The 17,337-nt window shown below is 64.6% G+C and overlaps 1 protein-coding gene across 1 annotated transcript in view; it reads left to right on the forward strand.

Annotated features, from left to right (window-relative positions):
• The first annotated feature begins 684 nt into the window (after nt 1–684).
• ADCY1 (adenylate cyclase 1) overlaps nt 685–17,337 on the forward strand; it is a 113,118-nt gene continuing 96,465 nt past the window's right edge. The window contains exons 1-2 of the mRNA XM_019450965.2: nt 685–1,393; nt 15,813–15,962. Coding sequence (XP_019306510.2) covers nt 743–1,393; nt 15,813–15,962 — 801 coding nt within the window. The 5' untranslated portion in view covers nt 685–742. The remainder of the gene's footprint in view (nt 1,394–15,812; nt 15,963–17,337) is intronic.

The following is a 17,337-nucleotide window of genomic DNA, read 5'->3' on the forward strand; positions in this document are numbered from 1 at the left end:
CTTGGACCGAGTGAGCAGAAGCCGTGGCACGGGAGTCGTTGGGTGGGACCCACGGTCGCGTTTCTCCTGCTGGGAGAATGCGTGCCGCCATCACGTCTGTTTGCAGCGTCCCCCCTACGGGGCGCCGTTTCCCACCCCACCCCTGCACCTACAGCTTCATCGCCTGCCGGGACTCTGGCCTGGCTCGCGGGGCAGCCAGGAGGCCACGGCCGCGGCTACCAGGGCTCGCAGCCCCCGGCCCGGACGGGACGCGCGTCCAGCGCGCCGCGCGAGGGTCCCGCGAGGGGGCGTCGCAGGCCCCGGGGCGCCCCCAGGGCGCCTCTAGAGCGGAGGGGCCTACTTCTCCCGGGACTCACACAGTGGGCGGGGAGACGCCCCCAACCCCGGCTCCCCCCAACTCCCCCCTTCTACCCCCCACCCCCGGGGCTCAGCGCGCGACGCTAGCATTCTCCACGCCCCAAGACACGGCCCAGCGGGGTAAACTGAGGCTCGGCGCGCAGCGGGGCGCCCCGGTCACGCGGCCCCCCGGCTCAGCGCTCGGCCTGGCTGTCGCAGCGCGGCCGCCGGAGCGCCGCGGCCCGGGGCGGGCGGCGCAGTGCGCAGGCGCGGCGGCGGCCGGGGACGCGCTCGGGGCGCGCGCGCGCGCGGGGCAGCCGGCGCCCCGAGTCGGCCCGCCGCGCCCCGCGCCTCCCGCCCGCGCCCGCCCGCCCCGGCGCCCCGGCCGCCGCCGCATGGCGCTGAGATGGCGGGGGCGCCGCGCGGCCGAGGCGGAGGCGGCGGCGGAGGCGGAGGCGGCGCGGGCGAGCCCGGGGGCGCGGAGCGGGCGGCCCGGCCGGGCGGCCGGCGCGGGCTGCGGGCGTGCGACGAGGAGTTCGCGTGCCCCGAGCTGGAGGCGCTGTTCCGCGGCTACACGCTGCGGCTGGAGCAGGCGGCTACGCTGAAGGCGCTGGCGGTGCTCAGCGGGCTGGCGGGCGCGCTGGCGCTGGCCGAGCTGCTGGGCGCGCCGGGGCCCGCGGCCGGCCTGGCCCGGGGCTCGCACCCCGCGCACTGCGTGCTCTTCCTGGCGTTGCTCGTGGTCACCAACGTGCGCTCGCTGCAGGTGCCCCAGCTGCAGCAGGTCGGCCAGCTGGCGCTGCTCTTCAGCCTCACCTTCGCGCTGCTGTGCTGCCCCTTCGCGCTCGGCCGCCCCGCGGGGACCCTCGCCGGCGCCGCTTCGGGGCCGGCGACCGCCGACCAGGGCGTGTGGCAGCTCCTGCTGGTCACCTTCGTGTCCTATGCCCTGCTGCCCGTGCGCAGCCTGCTGGCCATCGGCTTCGGGCTCGTGGTGGCCGCCTCGCACTTGGTGGTCACGGCCACCTTGGTACCCGCCAAGCGCCCGCGTCTCTGGAGGACGGTAAGTGCCGCCGCGCGCCCTTGGTCCGGTCTGGGGCACACCTGCCCGGGAGGGATTGGGGACACTGGAAGCCCGGTGCGCATCAACTGACTGGGAAGGTGGGGAAACTGACACCCCGAGTGTGTGTGTGTGTGTGTGGGGGGGGGGGGGGCGTTCAAGGTCACTCAGCGAGCTGAGGACGCAGTGGGGGGCTGCGAGGGCCCGCCTCTTTTCCGAGTTACCGTCCACAAAGCGCCCCTGGGTGTGGGGCGTGGAGACGCGAGCGTCGAGAGGGCAAGGATTGGCCCAAGGTCAGGCAGCTGGGGAGCGGCCAAGCAGGGCCAGATCCCGGTTTGCCGCTCTTTGGCGGCACACATCCCGCAGGAGGGACCGAAAGTGGGCGCGCGATCGGCTCCGGGGCGGGCAGGGCTCCTGCTGGCTGTGCGCACAGCTCTGGGCGCCTCTCCAGCGCGCCTGGACCGCGTGCAGAGTCCCCCTCCCGGCCTGCAGCACCCCAGGGACGTGGGGAGGGGACGAGGATTTGGGTCCTCTCCAGTCACTCTGGCACCCATTACGGACCCGTCTCTGGTCTAGAAAGATACGTCTGCCAAGGTCGAATGGGGCTTTGGTCCTTGCCGCCCCCGCGCTGCCTTGGCCTGACCCAGGTTGGCAGCGCCTGAACTTTGTCACTGCCTTCTGGGCGGACTGGTGAGACACTAGCGGGAACAAGGAGGCTGCCGCTTCCCCCCGGGCTCCTCCCTGGGCCCCAGGACCCTGGAGGCAGATGTCTTTGCTGTGTGGGGCTTTCAGAGCCTGGCAGGGGTGGGGAGGGGTGGGGGGGTGGGGGAAGTGCAGCCCAGCCCAGCCCACAGGGGCTTGGAGGGCCCCGAAGGAGGGTTTTGTTTCTGTCTCTGGCGGCGTTTTGGCAGGAGGGTGGGGGAATCCGATGAGGTGGGCGAGCCCATCCAGGGACAGAATGTGGCAGATGGAGGAGGTGGGGGCGATGGGATGAGGGGAGCTGGACAGAGCAAGCTTGGGAAGAAGGAGGAGGTGAGGGAATCAGACAGGGGAGTCTGGGGGGGGGGGTGCCCAGGACCAGGATCCACCACCCAGGGACCGAGGGATGGGGATGCAGGGACCACCCAGGGACCGAGGGAGGTGTCCCCGACGGGGATGCAGGGGCCCACATGGTCAGAGGGGCTGTGAGTGCAATGCTGGACCTGCATTCAGGCCCAGAGAGGCCAGCACGTGGCGGGGGGTGGGGTGGTGAGGAGGAGGGAAGGGGGGAAGGGAGCTGGCAGAGAGGCTGCGGTGGGGGGGGGGGCCCAGGAAGGGGCTTGTGGAGGTGGGGAGGAGAGAGGAAGAAAGTAGGGGTGAAAGCCAGAGACAGAGGTAAGGCAGAGAAAAGGGAAGAGGGCCAGAGGGCTGCCTGCACGCAGGGAGGGGAGGGGGTTCCTTCCCACAGGGCTCTCCAGCACACCTCCCTCTGGCCTCTCGTGGGCAGCATGTGGCCCTTGCTTGACGGCCTCAGGAGGTGCTCCTGAACCCCTCCCCCGCAGCCCCCCCCCCCCCTTGGCTGTCTGGCCCCCACAGCCAGGCCCCCCAGCGCGACAACCTCCCTGCCAGCACAAGAGGGGAGGCCCAGCGGCCAGGTCAGCCCCCGGTGGTGCCGGTCCCGAGCTGACCTGGACAGGCCCAGGGCCAGGGCCACTAGGGTTCTGGGGTACCCGAGGTTCAGTCGATTCAGTGAAAAGCTGTACTATTGTCTTTTTCTGAAACAATTTTTTTTACGTAGCTTCCGCTTGTTCCTTTTAGAGAATTCAGGGAGAGGAAAGAGTCTGCAAAGGTGCCTTGGGCACAGGGAGCTCTGCCCCCAGGATGAGAGGGGCCCCTGCATCTGTGGGGGAGGGGAGCCTATCCAGGGAGCCCGGATCCTCAGGGGTTCCCGCAGCGGGGCAACGCACGCCCCCATCCATCCCAGGGCCTCAGTTTCCCCACCTGCAGGGCTGGGGCGCCGTTGGAAATCTGTTGGAACAGCTCGTATTCAGAGTCTTCTGCTTCCACTGTGTTTGGGCTCCTTCAGAATGTTCCTGTTCAAGTCTACAAACACTAGTGGTGGTGGCGATGTGGACAAACAGATGGGGAGGGTGCAGAGAAACTTTGGTGAGGGCCTGGGTGTCCCCCAGGTGTGGACCAACCTGTCCTGGGGCAGCTGGGCAGCCTGGCCTGGAGGCGGGGCGGGGAAGGTGGGACCCCATGTGTCAGGCGCGTCCCCTGCTTCTTGCCGATGCTCTCCAGTGTCCCTGCTACCCTGCAGGGTGGTCGCGTGTGGATGGTCCTGTATTCCTCGGGGTCTTGTTCGGGGCAAGCGGAAGCCCTGGGGGCTGGAGGTGGAGGCCCAAAGGAGGCTGTGCAGGGGTGGGGTGACTGAGGCAGTCTGTGCCAGGCTGTTGGCTTTACTGCACATGCATGGGGTGTTCTGTGTGCTGGGGAGTGCTGCTCTGGGCACTGAGGGGTTCACGTGGGGGCTCCCAGAGCCTCTGCCCCTCCTCAGGGAGGCTCTGGGGTTTCCTGCAGCAGCCCTGTTCTGCCCTGCTGTGCGGAGCTCTGGGATGTGGCTCATGTGCTGTGGGGACCCTGTGGAACCCAGGCTGGCCCAGGCTAAGAGGACCCAGGAGGCCACGACTGCACAGTTGACATTGGGGCTGGTGCTAGACCGCCTTCCCTAGAGGGGCGCCTGCTGCTGCCCTCAGGGCAGAAAGAGTTTAGGGACATGGTTTTATCCCCACCCAGCCCAGCCCCCAGGAGGAGCCCCTTCCTTCTTTGTGCCCCTGCTCCCTGCCCACTGGTTGCATCTAAACTAAGCAATTTGTTTTTATTTAACTGAGCAATGTGTCAGAATTGAAGGCATTTTGTTCCAGAACACCTGAGGTCTGCCTGGAGACCTGGGGCCCAGGTGGGGGTATGGGGGTGGGGTGGTGAGTGGATCCTGGGGTGCTGGGAGGGGTGAGGAGGAGGGAAGGGGGAGAGGACACATGTGCCCCCTGCTCCCGGTGGTGGCACTCAGGGACTCGAGGACAGAGTGGCCGCTTGGGGACTGTGTGTGTGCACGCCAAGGTGGAGGCCTTGGGGTGGTGGCAGGGAGAGGGGTGTGCCTGGAGGAGAGAGGCTGGCTCAGGGTGCCCCCACTGGAGGGCTCTGCGTGCCTGCCAGCCCCAGCTTCCTACCCCCCACGGACCCCAAACACCCACTTCTGGGCCAGGGTGGGGTAAGATTGCTGTAGTGGGCCCACACAGGGTCCACTGTGTTGTGCACAATGGTTTTGCTCGGTCGCCTATCCTCATAAGTGAAATCTATTCAGTGCACCCCTCCCCCTCTTCTGAACCTCTGATAGGACCACAGAAACCACCATCCCCTCGTCCTGGCGAAGTGGGAGTTGGCTGGAATCCCCCTGTGTCCCTCCTCCAATTCCTCTGAGCTCTTGGGGGAACCCTAGTGCTGCTGGCAAGGGGGCGCCCAGGCCACCAGGCTGCTGATGCGCCTCGTGCCCACCACCCACAGGCCGGCTCTTCCTCCTGCTGGGGGGAGTCTGTCCCTTCCTGTGCCCCGCCCCCTTCCGAGCTCCTCCCCCGCCAGTGCTCCCTCCCCCTTCCCCTTGCCCTCATTTCCCTCCCCTGCTGGTCCCTCAGCTGCCCCGGCCCCCCTGCTGCCACACCCCAAGGCCCCTCCCCTTCCCCTCCCTGGCTCTCCCCCCTCCCCACACAGCCACCTTGTTCGGCCCCAGCACTGGCTCCCCGGCCCCTCCCTCCACAGGCCCCGCCCCTGCCGCCCTTTGGTCACAGCTGGGCCCTTACCAAGTAGGGCCCCTCCTCCAGCTGGGCACTGCCCCTGCTGGACCCCCTTGACTTGGCCTCCAACCCCTGCCCCCCCACCCCAGCTAGGCCCGGGCTGGCCCCTCTCCCCACTGGTACTTCCCTCCTCCTCCCCCAGCTTGGCTGGGCCCTGTCACCTGTTTGCTCCCCTGCTGGTGCAGCCACCTGTCTTGGCTGACCCCTTGCTGCTGGGTGGGGGCTGCAAGGGGAAGACAGGTGGGTCCTCTTGCTGCTGTGTGAAGGCGTGGGGGGGGGGTAGTGGGGTTCTCTGCCTTGGTGAGGAGTGCCCCCATGACAGCCTTCTTGTCCTCAGCGGCACCCCTTTTCCATAGGCCTCTGGTGGCTGGGCGGGGCTCTGCTCTTAGCACTTTGGGCTTCCCACCACCTGCAGGCTTACAGCCCTGAGCACTCTGTGAGCTCCCGGTGGCAAGGGGTGTCTCCCCCACGCCTCCAGGTCTGCGTCCTGTGGGCATTCCCCGGGGAACACCTGATTCACAGCCTGCCTGACCCCTGGGTCCCCTCCCCACAATCCGGCGTGTCCCTCGGAGACTCACTTGTGTTGTCCTCCCCGCCGGGCCCTAACCTGAAGAAGCACCTGGGATGGCCCACACTGGGGGCAGCAGAATCTGCTGACCAGAAGCAGGGGCCTGGACGCCTATGGTACCCACCCAGCTTCAGGCCAGGGCTCTGGCCTGCTCCCCTCAGGGTGGTCCCATATGCTTTTTTTGCTGCCCCAGCATGTGCCAGGACCCTGGAACTGTGTGTGTGCTGGAGTCTGGCCCCACTGGTGGACCGGTGGAGGCGCCGGGGACAGACTGGGCACGCTCACCTTCTCTGGATAGCGCTGCGATCCATGCCTGGGTGCCAGCCCCCGGGGAGGGGAAGGGGGAGGGGGCCCACAGGAACAGGTCCTCTCTCCAGGATTTGCAGTCTGCAAGGGACCCCGGTCACCAACCGGGACTGCGGTCAGTGCTGGGGAGTTTGTGTGACCTTCGCAGGCGTATGGAGGGGACAGGGTGGAAGGAGGGCTCAGGGAGACTTCCTGAGGCCAGTGCTCCAGCCAAGATCCTGGATGGATGGCACTGCGGCTGCTGGGCTGGGCTCAGCCAGGGAGGTGGGCACGGAAGGACTCAGGTGGGTGCTGCAGGGCACGCCAGCAGTTCGGTTTCTTCAGAACACAGCACCAACGCCCTTCAAGCCTTTTTAGCTGAGGGGTCTGATCAGGTTTCTGTTTGGGGGCCCCTGGGGTGCAGTGGGGAGCAGGGGTCACATGAGTGGGCGTGGGGGCTGCTGCCTGGCCCAGACCAGAGTGGGGTTCTGTGGGGAAGTGTCTGCTTGCCACTGTCTCCACCTGCTGTGAATGCTGCCCAGCTGCCCTTTCCGGAACCCGGAGGCTCTCGGCGATACCCTTCTCTTGTCCCCCACCCCCGACGTCTGGAGGGCCAGGGCTCAGCGCCCTGGGGGACAGGTAACTGTGCTGTGTTCCTGCTGACTCAGAGCCCAGAACCATCCTTGTTCCACTTCCCAACCCAGACGGGGTGGTGGGCTTGTGCGAGGGTGGGGTGCAGTTCCCGGCTGTGGGACCTCGGGCAGGGGACTTACCCCCGTGCCTCGGTTTCCTCCGGGTGGCTCCATGGCTCTGTAGGAGCGGATACGTCTTCAGGCACCTTTCGGTCTGCTGGTTGTGGCCCAGTGTTCAGTGGGATGAGAGCCACCTCTGGTCCCCACCAGCTGCTGGTGGCCTGGGACCTGCGCGTTTTCTCCGGCTCTGTGAATCCGCGTCTGGTCTTGGCCGAATGTTGGAAGAGACGCCCCGGATGCTGGCGGCAGGCCATCTGTCCAGACGGAGTGTCCTCGGGGCGTGTCCCACCACTTCCTGTCGGTTGTGGTTGGGGGAGGGGGGTGGCCCTGTGGCCTGGGTGACGACCCCTGCTGCAGGCACCTGGGTTTGCACCGAGGGGCTGAGCAGGCCGGCAGAAGGGACCTTGCACACCTGGTGGTGCTGGTCATGTGCAGCCCCAGGTCTGGCACACGTGCACACACTCGTACATGTGCACACACTCACACATATGCACACGTACACACCCACACACACGCACCCACCCTCAGTACACACCCACACGTGCACAAACTCACAGTACACACGTGCACACACACACTTACCAAGTGCACATACACTCAGACATGCATGTGCCATGCACGTCCTCACACTTGTCCATGTTCACACACACAAAGACACCCACCTGCACACACATGGGCACACGCTTGGAGGCGCTCGCAGGGCATACTTATATTAATTAGTAGTACCGAGTTCTGTCCTGAAGGACACGGGGCCCAGGGCCCTTTGGCTCCATGACCTCGGGTGACCTCACGGGGTGACTGCCCATGAAGTGAGCCCACTTGGGCTTTGCCTGGGTGGGGGGTCAGGTGAGAGGTTCGAGCGTGGGCACGAGTGACCAGGGGCGGGATGCCTGTGTCCCCTCCCCTCTGTGTGCTCTGTGAGTGCAGTCCAGGCAGGGCCAGGCCATGCTTCTGGGGCTCACGTCCTGTGCTCCCCCATGCGTGGGGCGAGGGGTGGGCCCGTGTCTGCATCCTCCCTGGATCCTTCTCTGTTCCCAGGACCCTGGACCTGATTCTTCTGGATGGGGGGGGAGCAGTGACCCCGGGGCATGGGGGGGGCAGTGACCACGAGGTGGGGGGGTAGTGACCCCAGGGCATGGGGGTACAGTGACTACGAGGTGGGGGTGCAGTGACCCCGGGCTATGGGGGCAGTGACCCCGGGGTATGGGGTGTGCAGTGACTGGCTAAATTTTGAGGTGCTGTCTCAATAGGCACAGAATTATTTTTGGTTATTTTGGTGTGTGTTACTCCCCCTTCCAAAGCCCCCACCCCCCACCCCCACCGAGAATGCGGGCTCTCTGGGATGAGATACATCCAGCAGCTTCTTTCCTGTGTCACCGCCTGCCTCCTAAAGCCTGAGCATGACCCTGGGCCGGGTACAGCCACGTGCATGCAGACTGCGCCACCTTTCTTGGGAGAAGCCTCCGGCTCACTGGGCCGCCCAGGCGTGGCCTGCCTCACTGCGGGCAGTTCTGTCTGGGCTGGATAGTGCTCACCTGTGCAGGTGTTGTCCCAGAGGGCCTGCCGGATGGCTGTGGCCGTCTCTTTCCTGTGGGAGCTGTCTCCGTGGGCCCACTATGAGCGCCCCTGGCCCGGCCCAGGCCTCTTTGGAGGCGACCCCAGGATGGGTGGGGTCTCCGCTCAGCGTGGCCGGTGATGCCTCCTCTCCCCTCCACTCGTGGCCTTCATCCCAGGGGGGCTCACGGTGACTTGAGCCCACCTCCCTCCTCATTTCTGCACAGTAGGTGCTAATCCACGTGGCCACCATTTCTGGCGCACCTGCGGCCACGAGCTCAGATAGTTCCTGGGGAGAGTTAAAAATCCTGAATCCCGGGAAAATCTCCAGACTGGTGGGTTTGCGTCATCAGATGGGCTGGACATGTGAGAAAGACGTGGGAAAGACTGTGGGAAGACGTGGGGACTTCTGGTCCCAGTGGTTGCCGTGGAGGGGGGAGCCCTGGGGCTCCCCAGGCAGGTGCCCCTACCCAATCTTCCCCAAGTGTGCCTTCTCTCCAAAGATCCTGTCTCCAGAAACCTGTTTGAGGGCTCCCCTGCGCAGGGCGGGGATGGTGGTCTTCTGGCTGGATGAATGGCCCCGCAGGGCATCTGGATGTGCAGTGTGGGCACCAGCTTTGTTGGTGAGGATGCCTCTGAGATACCCTGACTGTGGTTGGTTAGAGCCCTCCTGCCGGGACAGAGCTGCAGTGTAGACATGGGGAGGGGGCTTCCCAGGAGGAAAGGGGAGCCGGGCTGGGGGACCGGCTGCCCTCAGCTGCTGGCTACACGTGGGAGGGGGCCCAGCCCCCTGGCAGATGAGGACAGAGGACTGCTTGGTCACCTTGACAGATGACACCGCAGCGGACTCCTTGTTCACGTTTGGGGTCTCTCCCCGAAGGTGGGAGGAAGGAATCGAAGAGGACGGGAAGATCTCAGAAGGGCGGTCCCTGTTTTCTTGCAATTTTTATTTTAAGGGCTGGGGTCACCTTGCGCTTCCTCTAGCAGGTGGGTGCTGGCCGCCTGCATGAGCCTCTCCAGAGGCCTCCGGTTGACTCTAATGGTCCAAGCGCCCCTCAGAGCCCGGTGTTCCCGGCTCCCTCCTGCAGCACTGACTCTTTCCCGACCTTGTGTCCGGCCAGAGGCCAGGGTCTCTGCCGCTGTCTGGATCTCACATCCAAGTCCGTCTGTCTCAACAGTCTGCTCACACCCCTCTTGCAGCCCTGCAGTGTGTGCACTTCCTGACTCCCCAGGATTTGTCACTGGGTCCTTATCCCGAGTCCCCTTGTCCTGAGGCCATCTATCTGCTCTCAACAAGCCCAGCAGCACTGAAGCCACGGGACCCCCCAAGGCCCATTCCAGCCCCCCCCCCCCCCCCCCCCCCCCCCCCAGGATCTGGGGATGGCTCAGTGGGAGCTGGAGTTCATGCCTGTTTGGAACGTGACAGTCACTCCTGGCCGTGTGTCAGCCTCTGTGCACCGTGTCCTTCCTGGTAACTGTGGGCAGTGGCAGGCTTCGCCTCGGGGCTCTGTAAACTCTAGGAGCAGTGCCTGCCTGGCCCTCTGCACTCCGGAGTCACCTCGGGGTCTGCTGTCTCCAGGTGGTCTCCAGATGCTTCCCACCCACTCAGGGGCCCGCACAGCTCGGGGTCCCTGTTTGGCCCTCCCACGTTCCTCTTACCTTTGGCCTTCAAGGTGTGGCCCACCCTCAGCAGTGGCCTGTGGTTTTTAAAGGGTCGTCTTGGGGTTAGGTTATTTATCTCGAAATTTTTCAGTGATCGTGAAATTCAAGATGATCCTTTGGTCAGCACAGCCCGCATCACTCTGGTGCATGCATGCAGCTAACGGTTTATGTAACAAATACGTGTGCAGATGGGGAGTGTACCCTAGGTGGGGGCAGGGGGCCATGTCCTGTAGGTAACAGGGCTGGCCCACAGGGGAGGCACCTGTCCCCGAGCTGTGGTGTTAGTGGCACGGGGAGATTTGGGAGCAGGCTGGAGGGGCCCAGGCTGTCGGGTCAAGGCCTGGCTCTGAGATGCGCTCAGAGAGGCCAGAGACGGTGGCCAGGGAGGCCTAGTGGGGACGCCAGGCGATGAAACGCAGGCCAGCGCACAGAATTCCTCATGTGTGGCAGCTGCTCACTTGACAAGGGCCAGAGAAGGTGGCCCTGCCAAGGGCGTGTGATCCCAGCTCGGGGCTGTGGGGGGGAGGCTGCGCTCGGCGAGCCCTTCTGTGTGCTCCCCAGTGACGGTGGATGTTCTGCTTTGCAAACTGGCTGTGGGGACACGAGGGGTGTGGTCAGCACCTGCACCAAGAGAATGACAGTGAGGCAAATGCTGGGAGAGGTCCCAGTCGTGGGAGACGCCGTCCGTTGTGGTGTCCTGTGTTTTCACTGCGCCCCTGACTGGCAGAGCAGATGCCTGGGGAGCCCCCTCCCGAGCCTCCCGGGGAGGGGACATAGACACAAAGTGGTCTCATGCTTTTTGATAGCTGCCTTCCTACCTTTGCCCTCCGGGTGGTGGCCCTTAACCTCCTGGCTAGATCTGGGGCTCTGTGGTCACTGCAGGAACCGGTCTCATCTCCACGTGCCAGACCCAGTTCTGTCCATTTTTAATCCACCTCCGGCTCCACTCAGAGCCTGTCTCCTCCAGTTGGTCACGGCCGGGGGGAAGGGGCCTGCCTGCCGCAGTGGACAGCTCCACCCCTCCCTGCAGGCGCCCCCTCGAGGGTCCGCAGGTGCCTCTGTGGCGTGGGGGTTCGCTGCTCGCCTGGGGGCTGTGTGCACCTGTCTCCAGGTGATCCGTCCCTTTCCCTGAAGCGCCTGTCTCAACTGGCTGTCTGCCGGGGTCCATGGGGCGGGTCTGCTTTGACCCACCGCCGCCTCCCCGGGAACACAGGAGGGGCCCTGGGCAGCTTTCCCTGCTGCTCTGGCCACTGGCGCGCCACAGTCTCCGCCGGCAGCCTTGTGCCCCGCTGATGACCCAAGGCTGTGTCTCTTTGTTAACATCAGCATCTGCGGAGCTGACGGGGCGGGGAACAGGACTTCTTGCTGAGGCAGCGAGCCGGGTGGTCCTGTGGTTCCTGTGCTCTGCGGTCAGGTGGGATCAGGACCTGCGATACGTCTGAGATGCTGTGCCCTGCTTTTCTGCAGCGAGTGTTGCCATGGTGGATGGCTCCGGGAGGTTTGCTTGTTCGCGATGATGCTGGCTCCCTGACCGGAGACTGCTTCTCCGTGACCCACGTGCATTACCGGCACCGGGCGGGACCGAGGGCTCTGCACCACTGTCACTCTGCAGTAATTCCCGTGTCACCTTGGACAGACCATTGGCCTCAGCTCCCGTCTGAGAAAATGTGTGTGACGGGGCTGGTGTGAAGCAGGGTGGGCCACGTGTGCCCCTGAGCTGAGCTCACACACACATTTTCACCTCCCAGAAGTGCTTCGATGTAGGTGTTTGATTGTCACCCCTGTTGGCTCATGAGGTCCCCGGGGTTCCTGGAGCCACTTGGCCTGTCTAAGGCAAGGAGACCCTGCCAGCCCAGCCTGGAGTGGGCACAGGTCCAAAGCCCAGCTCATGTTGTGTTTGAGAGGATGGTTTTGAGAGGATGGTTGGATGGTTGGATGGATGGATGATGGACGGATGGTTGTTTGTATGGTTAGATGGGTGGATGGATGGATGAGTGGATGGATGGGTAGATGGATGGGTGCATGGGGCAGGTGTGCTGAGGCCGGTGCATGGGGCGGGTGTGCCGAGGCTAGAGGTGCAAGACTGCAGGGAGAGCTCTGCCCTCTCCCGCCCGGGGCTGGCACGTGCTCGGTGCCGGCATATCTGGGGAGCCCATGTCTGGGCGAAGAGGGGTCTCTGGGCCCAGTCCCCTGTGGTACCAGGGGCTCCGGAGGTATGGGCTGGGGGCCTTACTCACTGAGCCCCCTCCCCCAGACCCAGCTGGAGGAGCACTAGAGGAACGGAGGCAGGAGCACCGCACAGGCACGAGGGACAAGGAGGAGCCCAGCGCTCCCGTGGGCAGCATCCCAGGGCGTGACCCAGTGACCTGGGTCGGGTCAGGGTTAAGGAGCCGTGGGGGCAGCAGCCGTAACATGCCTGTGGCGCCATGAGGCAGGCGCCTGCCTGTCTGGAGGCCCTGAGCCCCTAGGAGTGAGCAGCTGGAACCCGGGGGCTTGGGGGCTGGCTTCCCTCAGAGCAGGGAGGGGGTGAGTGGGGACTGAGGGCTCTGACCACTGCAGGCTGGCCCTTCGGGGAGGCCTCAAACCCAGAGAGTGGCCGGGAGGGGTGGCCAAGAGGGGTAGCCGCATTGGAGCCCCCTCACTGGCCAGCCTGCAGCTCTAGGGGTGCTTGGTCTGGACCCCGACATGCCCTTCCCCGAGCTTGGGTCCTTCTCAGCCCGTTTGGGCCACACCTGCCAGCAGGTGACCTTGTCACTGATGCTGATTAGGGGGCCAGCGTGGCCTGTTGTGTCACCTGCCACGGGACCCTGATCCCCGGGGGTGGGAGTGAGTGAGGGACGCAAGAGAGGCAGGTGGGCAGGTGCGGGGTGGGGGGGCATGGAGGCCTCTGGCCATGTGGGTGTGGATTCCCCCTACCCCAAGATCTCTGCCCCTACCTCACCCTGCCTGCCGGACACTGACTCCTTCTCCATGTGAGGGGTTTTCAGCAGTGTGGACAGGGCGGGCAGGCACTCAGTGACCGGCCTGTGGGGCCTCAGTTTCCCTGGGGGGGGGGCTTCCTGACTGGAGGGAAGGTGTGACAAAGGTGTGTGGAGAGAGGTGGCCCTGCATGCCCCCACTCTGCTGCCCACCTCTCCCTTAACCAGACGGTCTGCCCCTCAGTCCGTGTTCCGCCCCTGCCCCAGCCTCACTGGGGGGACAGCACATTTTCTGAGTCCTGCTCTGGGCCCAGCTGATGCCTTACTTTCTGGAAAAGCTGTCTGCCACCTGTGAATGTGGCTTGCTTCCTGGCCCTACTGCCGGGCTGTCTGTGGGTGCCGGCCCCTCACGAGGGCCTGGTCCTCTGCCTGTGTGCCTGCTGGGGAGAGCGGTGGCTCGGGGCTCCGGCGTGGACGCTGTGGGCAGCCAGGACGGGAGAGCATCCGGCGTGCCTCCAGGACGTGAAGCCCAGGCCGGGAGGGGCACTAGAAGCCAGACGGACCATGTGTTGCCCAGGAAGAGACGCGTGCTTCGTGCAGTGATGTGTGCTTGTTTGAAGTTTGGAAGGGTGCCCAGGACCTTACTTGTGGGCAACACGCTCAGAACGCGTTTAAATACTGATCCTGCAAAACCGCCCTTGGTGGTTTCATATGTGCCGGGCTTCTGTCGCCTCCAACAAGGGGTTCCACAAACAGATCACAGGAGCTGATCCCAAATAGAGCAGATGGTCTGAGAGCGCAGAGGACACTGCCCTGGTCACTGGGACATGGCACAGGCCCCCCAGGAGGGCCACATAAGCCCCCTCCCCTCCGTGCCTGGTGAGAGGCTGGTTCAGCATCACAGAAGCATTTCCTTCCAGCCCTGCACCTGCTTTAGGCAAGGAGTACTCCAGCTACAGAGGGGCATTGGTTTAGGGGGACAGAGATGACCAGGGTCACACGAGGATGACCCAGTCACATGGAGAATGGTCAGGTTGCAGGGAGACAGATGACAGGGAGGTGAGCAGGTGTTACAGAGATGAGTGGGTCACATGGAGGTGAACGGGTCATATGGAGGTGGGCAGGTCACATGGAGGTGAATAGGGACACACAGAGGTAACAAGGTCACCGTGGGCACCGTGGTCATAGGACTTAGGCGGCTCCCTGGACCTGAGGGAGGGGTGTGGTGTGTGGGAGGTGCTGTCCCCGGGGGTACGTTCCCGAGTGTGTTGAGACGGGAGCTCCAACAGGTATACGTGAACCTGGGCCGCCAGGTGTGCTGGTGAGCTCACCCTGGTTTTCGGGCAATGATGGTCATGTGCCAGGCCCTGGGGATTCGTGTTCCTGGCTTTCTCCTGTTCCTGTCACCTCCTCGAACAGCTCTGCTGTCTGTGACCCCGGCCCTGTGTATCCCTCCTGAGGAACATGTCACACTCTCCTGGGCTTGGACACAGGAGGTGCCATGTGCTCTCCGTGGGCCCCAGTCTGTCCCTGCGTGGCCTGTGTGGTCTCTGCTCTGCACCCCAGCCCCCTGCCCCAGCTCCGGCCCCATCCAGTGCTGCGGGCTCTCCATGCACGCGGCTCTTGGTCTGCCCTCCCGCTTGTCCCTGGCGGGGCTGTCTGACCAGAGACTGCTGCTAGACTGCCTCTGTGTTTCTTTCATCCCGTACAGTTGTGTGCGGGTCACAGTGCTGGGTGGGGGGCATTTCTGGTTGGTGTAGGAGTAGCAGTGACCCTCAGAACCTGAGGGAAATGCCCACGTTGAATCAGACACAGAAACCCAACCTCTCTGCAGAGACTGAGGACAGCGGCTTTGTGTGATGCTCAGACACACCGCAGCCCCTGGGGAGGTGGGTGGGTGTCCTCTCTGTCTCTGTGAATGGCCTGGGGGGCCCCGTGCCCTGTGCCCAAGAGAGGTGGGACAGACCAGCAGAAGAGGCTGAGTGGTGAAGTTCGGTCCGATCCTCCCCGGGTCTGCCACGACCTGTGTGTGGCCATCGTGGGCTCCCTGATGGTCCATACTGGCCTTGAGTTAAGGCTGCTGAAAGCAGGACGTCCCTCAGGGCCTCCTTCCTGGTCCAGCAGGTGTGAGCCTCCGACTGTGGGCCTTGGCCAGCACCCCAGACCGTTCCTTCTCGCCAGCCCCTTCCTTATTCCCGTCCCCGGAAGGCAGCGAGAGCTGATCACAGGACTCTGGATGCTCAGTCACCTCGGGTGATGCTTTGTGCTTATGGTGCTGTGGTCCTTTCTTCCTAGTGTTTTTGATCTGCTCTCCTCCGCTGTTTGGTCACGGAGTGGGCTGCTCTCTCCTCGCGCTCATATTTCCTCGGATGGTGACCTGGGGTGACTGTCACGCCCAGCACAGCTCCGCCCAGTGGCTTGGACGCCGTCTCCTCCCCGGGCCTCACGGGGTCGTCCCTCCCTGTGTGTCCGTGTCCTGGTCTCCTCTTCTTATGAGGACACCAGTCACACGGGCTTCCGGCCCTCCCTGGTGACCTCGTTTTCACGTAATTACCTCCTGGAACATCTCACGTCCAAACGCAGGCCCGCTCTGAGGTCCTGGGGGGCAGGGCTTCCACGTGAATTTGGGGGACGCGCCTGGCATACCGTTCTGCCCCATGACAAGCCCAGGAGGAGGGATGTGCCCGCCTTGATGGCTCGTAGTCATGTGACGCCCACTTTGCGCCGTGGGTCAGGCCGACTCCGCAGCACCCTAGAGGGTGAGGTCGTCTTGCGGGCTGCTGTTGGGGGCTTTGAGCCTCCGTCGAGCTAGCGCCCCACGCGCCTAGTGCTTTGTACTGTTCTCTCCTCCAGCTTGGTGCCAACGCCCTGCTCTTCCTCAGCGTGAACATGTATGGGGTGTTTGTGCGCATCCTGGCCGAGCGCTCCCAGCGGAAAGCCTTCCTGCAAGCCCGGAACTGCATCGAAGATCGGCTGAGGCTGGAGGATGAGAACGAGAAGCAGGTCAGTGCGGTGGGGCTTTTGTCTGCAGGGACATAGCAGGCAGGGGGTGGGGGACACGGAGAGGGGACCTGGAGCGGGACATGGGGCGGGGGGCATGGGCGGGGGACCCGGAGCAGGACACGGGGCGGGGGACATGGGGTGGGGGACCCAGAGGGTGAGAGACCTGGGGCAGGGAGCCAGGGCAGGGAGGAGGCATGGAGATGGGAGCACGGGGCCAGGAGTGGGGCATGGAGTGGGGATCGTAGGGCAGGGTGAGGGAGCACAGAGTGGAGAGCATGGGGTGTGGGAGGAGGCACGGAGTGGGGAGATTGGGGTGAGAGGACTGGGCAGGGGGGACAGAGCTGGGCACACGAACGGGGCAGGGTGAGGGGGCACAGAGCGGGGAGTGCGGGCCTGGGGTGTGGGGCAGGGAGCATGGGACCGTAGGGTGGGAGTGGTTAGGGACTTCAGGCCCAGGTGGCCCTCGGCGAGTCAGAGGAGACAGGGCAGCTGCAGTGGGGGCTCCTAGACGTGGAGGTGCAGGTCTGCCACCCTATGTGGTCCCCAACCTCGGTTTCCATCAGCGAGACAAGGTGTGCCCAGGTGACGCCACAGGGCTGGGGAGTCAGGGAGGGCTGTGGAGCCGAGTGTGGGTGTGTTGCCCTGGAGGGGGCTGAGATGCTAAAAGTGCAGATGGGGGTGTTGTGTTTGCTGGGGGCGGGTGTTGGGGTGGCAATCAGCTGCAGTCAGCTTCCCGGAGCAGGGCGGAGGGAGATGAGGCAGGGCCTGGCCGGTGGGTGCAGGGATGCTGGGCCCCGACCTGCCGGCCAGCATGACCCACGGAGAGGCAGAGCCTCCAGGGCCCTGAGAGCGCTGTGCCCGTGGCCCCGCGCTAGCGGTTCGGCCGTGAGCCTGGGGGGCACCCTGCCCGGCTCCTGCCACAGCCTGGGGGGCAGTGAGGCCACCCACTCCAGTCTAAGGGGTGAGCTGGAATGGTCCCCACCACCCGGAGCCACTGTCAGCCGCGTGTCTCCGGGCTGGTCCCTCTCGGCGGTGTCTCCTGATCTGCTGCTGTCCTGGGGCCCACAGGGTGGTCTGGGAGCCTCAGGCGAGGCCCTCACCAGGGAGACCCTGGATCGTCTCGCCAGAGTGTCGGGGGCTCAGCCTCATTGTCATGGGAGTGGCCGGTGACTTGCCTGGTACACGAGAGCCCACTGTCTTGCAGATGGAAGGCGTGGAGTCCTGGCTGCGCATTTAAAACCTGCACACGTGTGTTTACTTATAGATACGTAACGCTACCTAGTGTTTACAGTGAAGGTAGGGTGTGGTTTAGAAGTAGACGATGTACGTATGTCTAGACGTGTGTGTGCGTCTGTGGATGGACTTGTCTGTTGGA

This window comes from Panthera pardus, unplaced genomic scaffold, assembly GCF_024362965.1.
Source record: "Panthera pardus isolate Hobbes unplaced genomic scaffold, ASM2436296v1 HiC_scaffold_8, whole genome shotgun sequence".
NCBI classification, from domain to species: domain Eukaryota; kingdom Metazoa; phylum Chordata; class Mammalia; order Carnivora; family Felidae; genus Panthera; species Panthera pardus.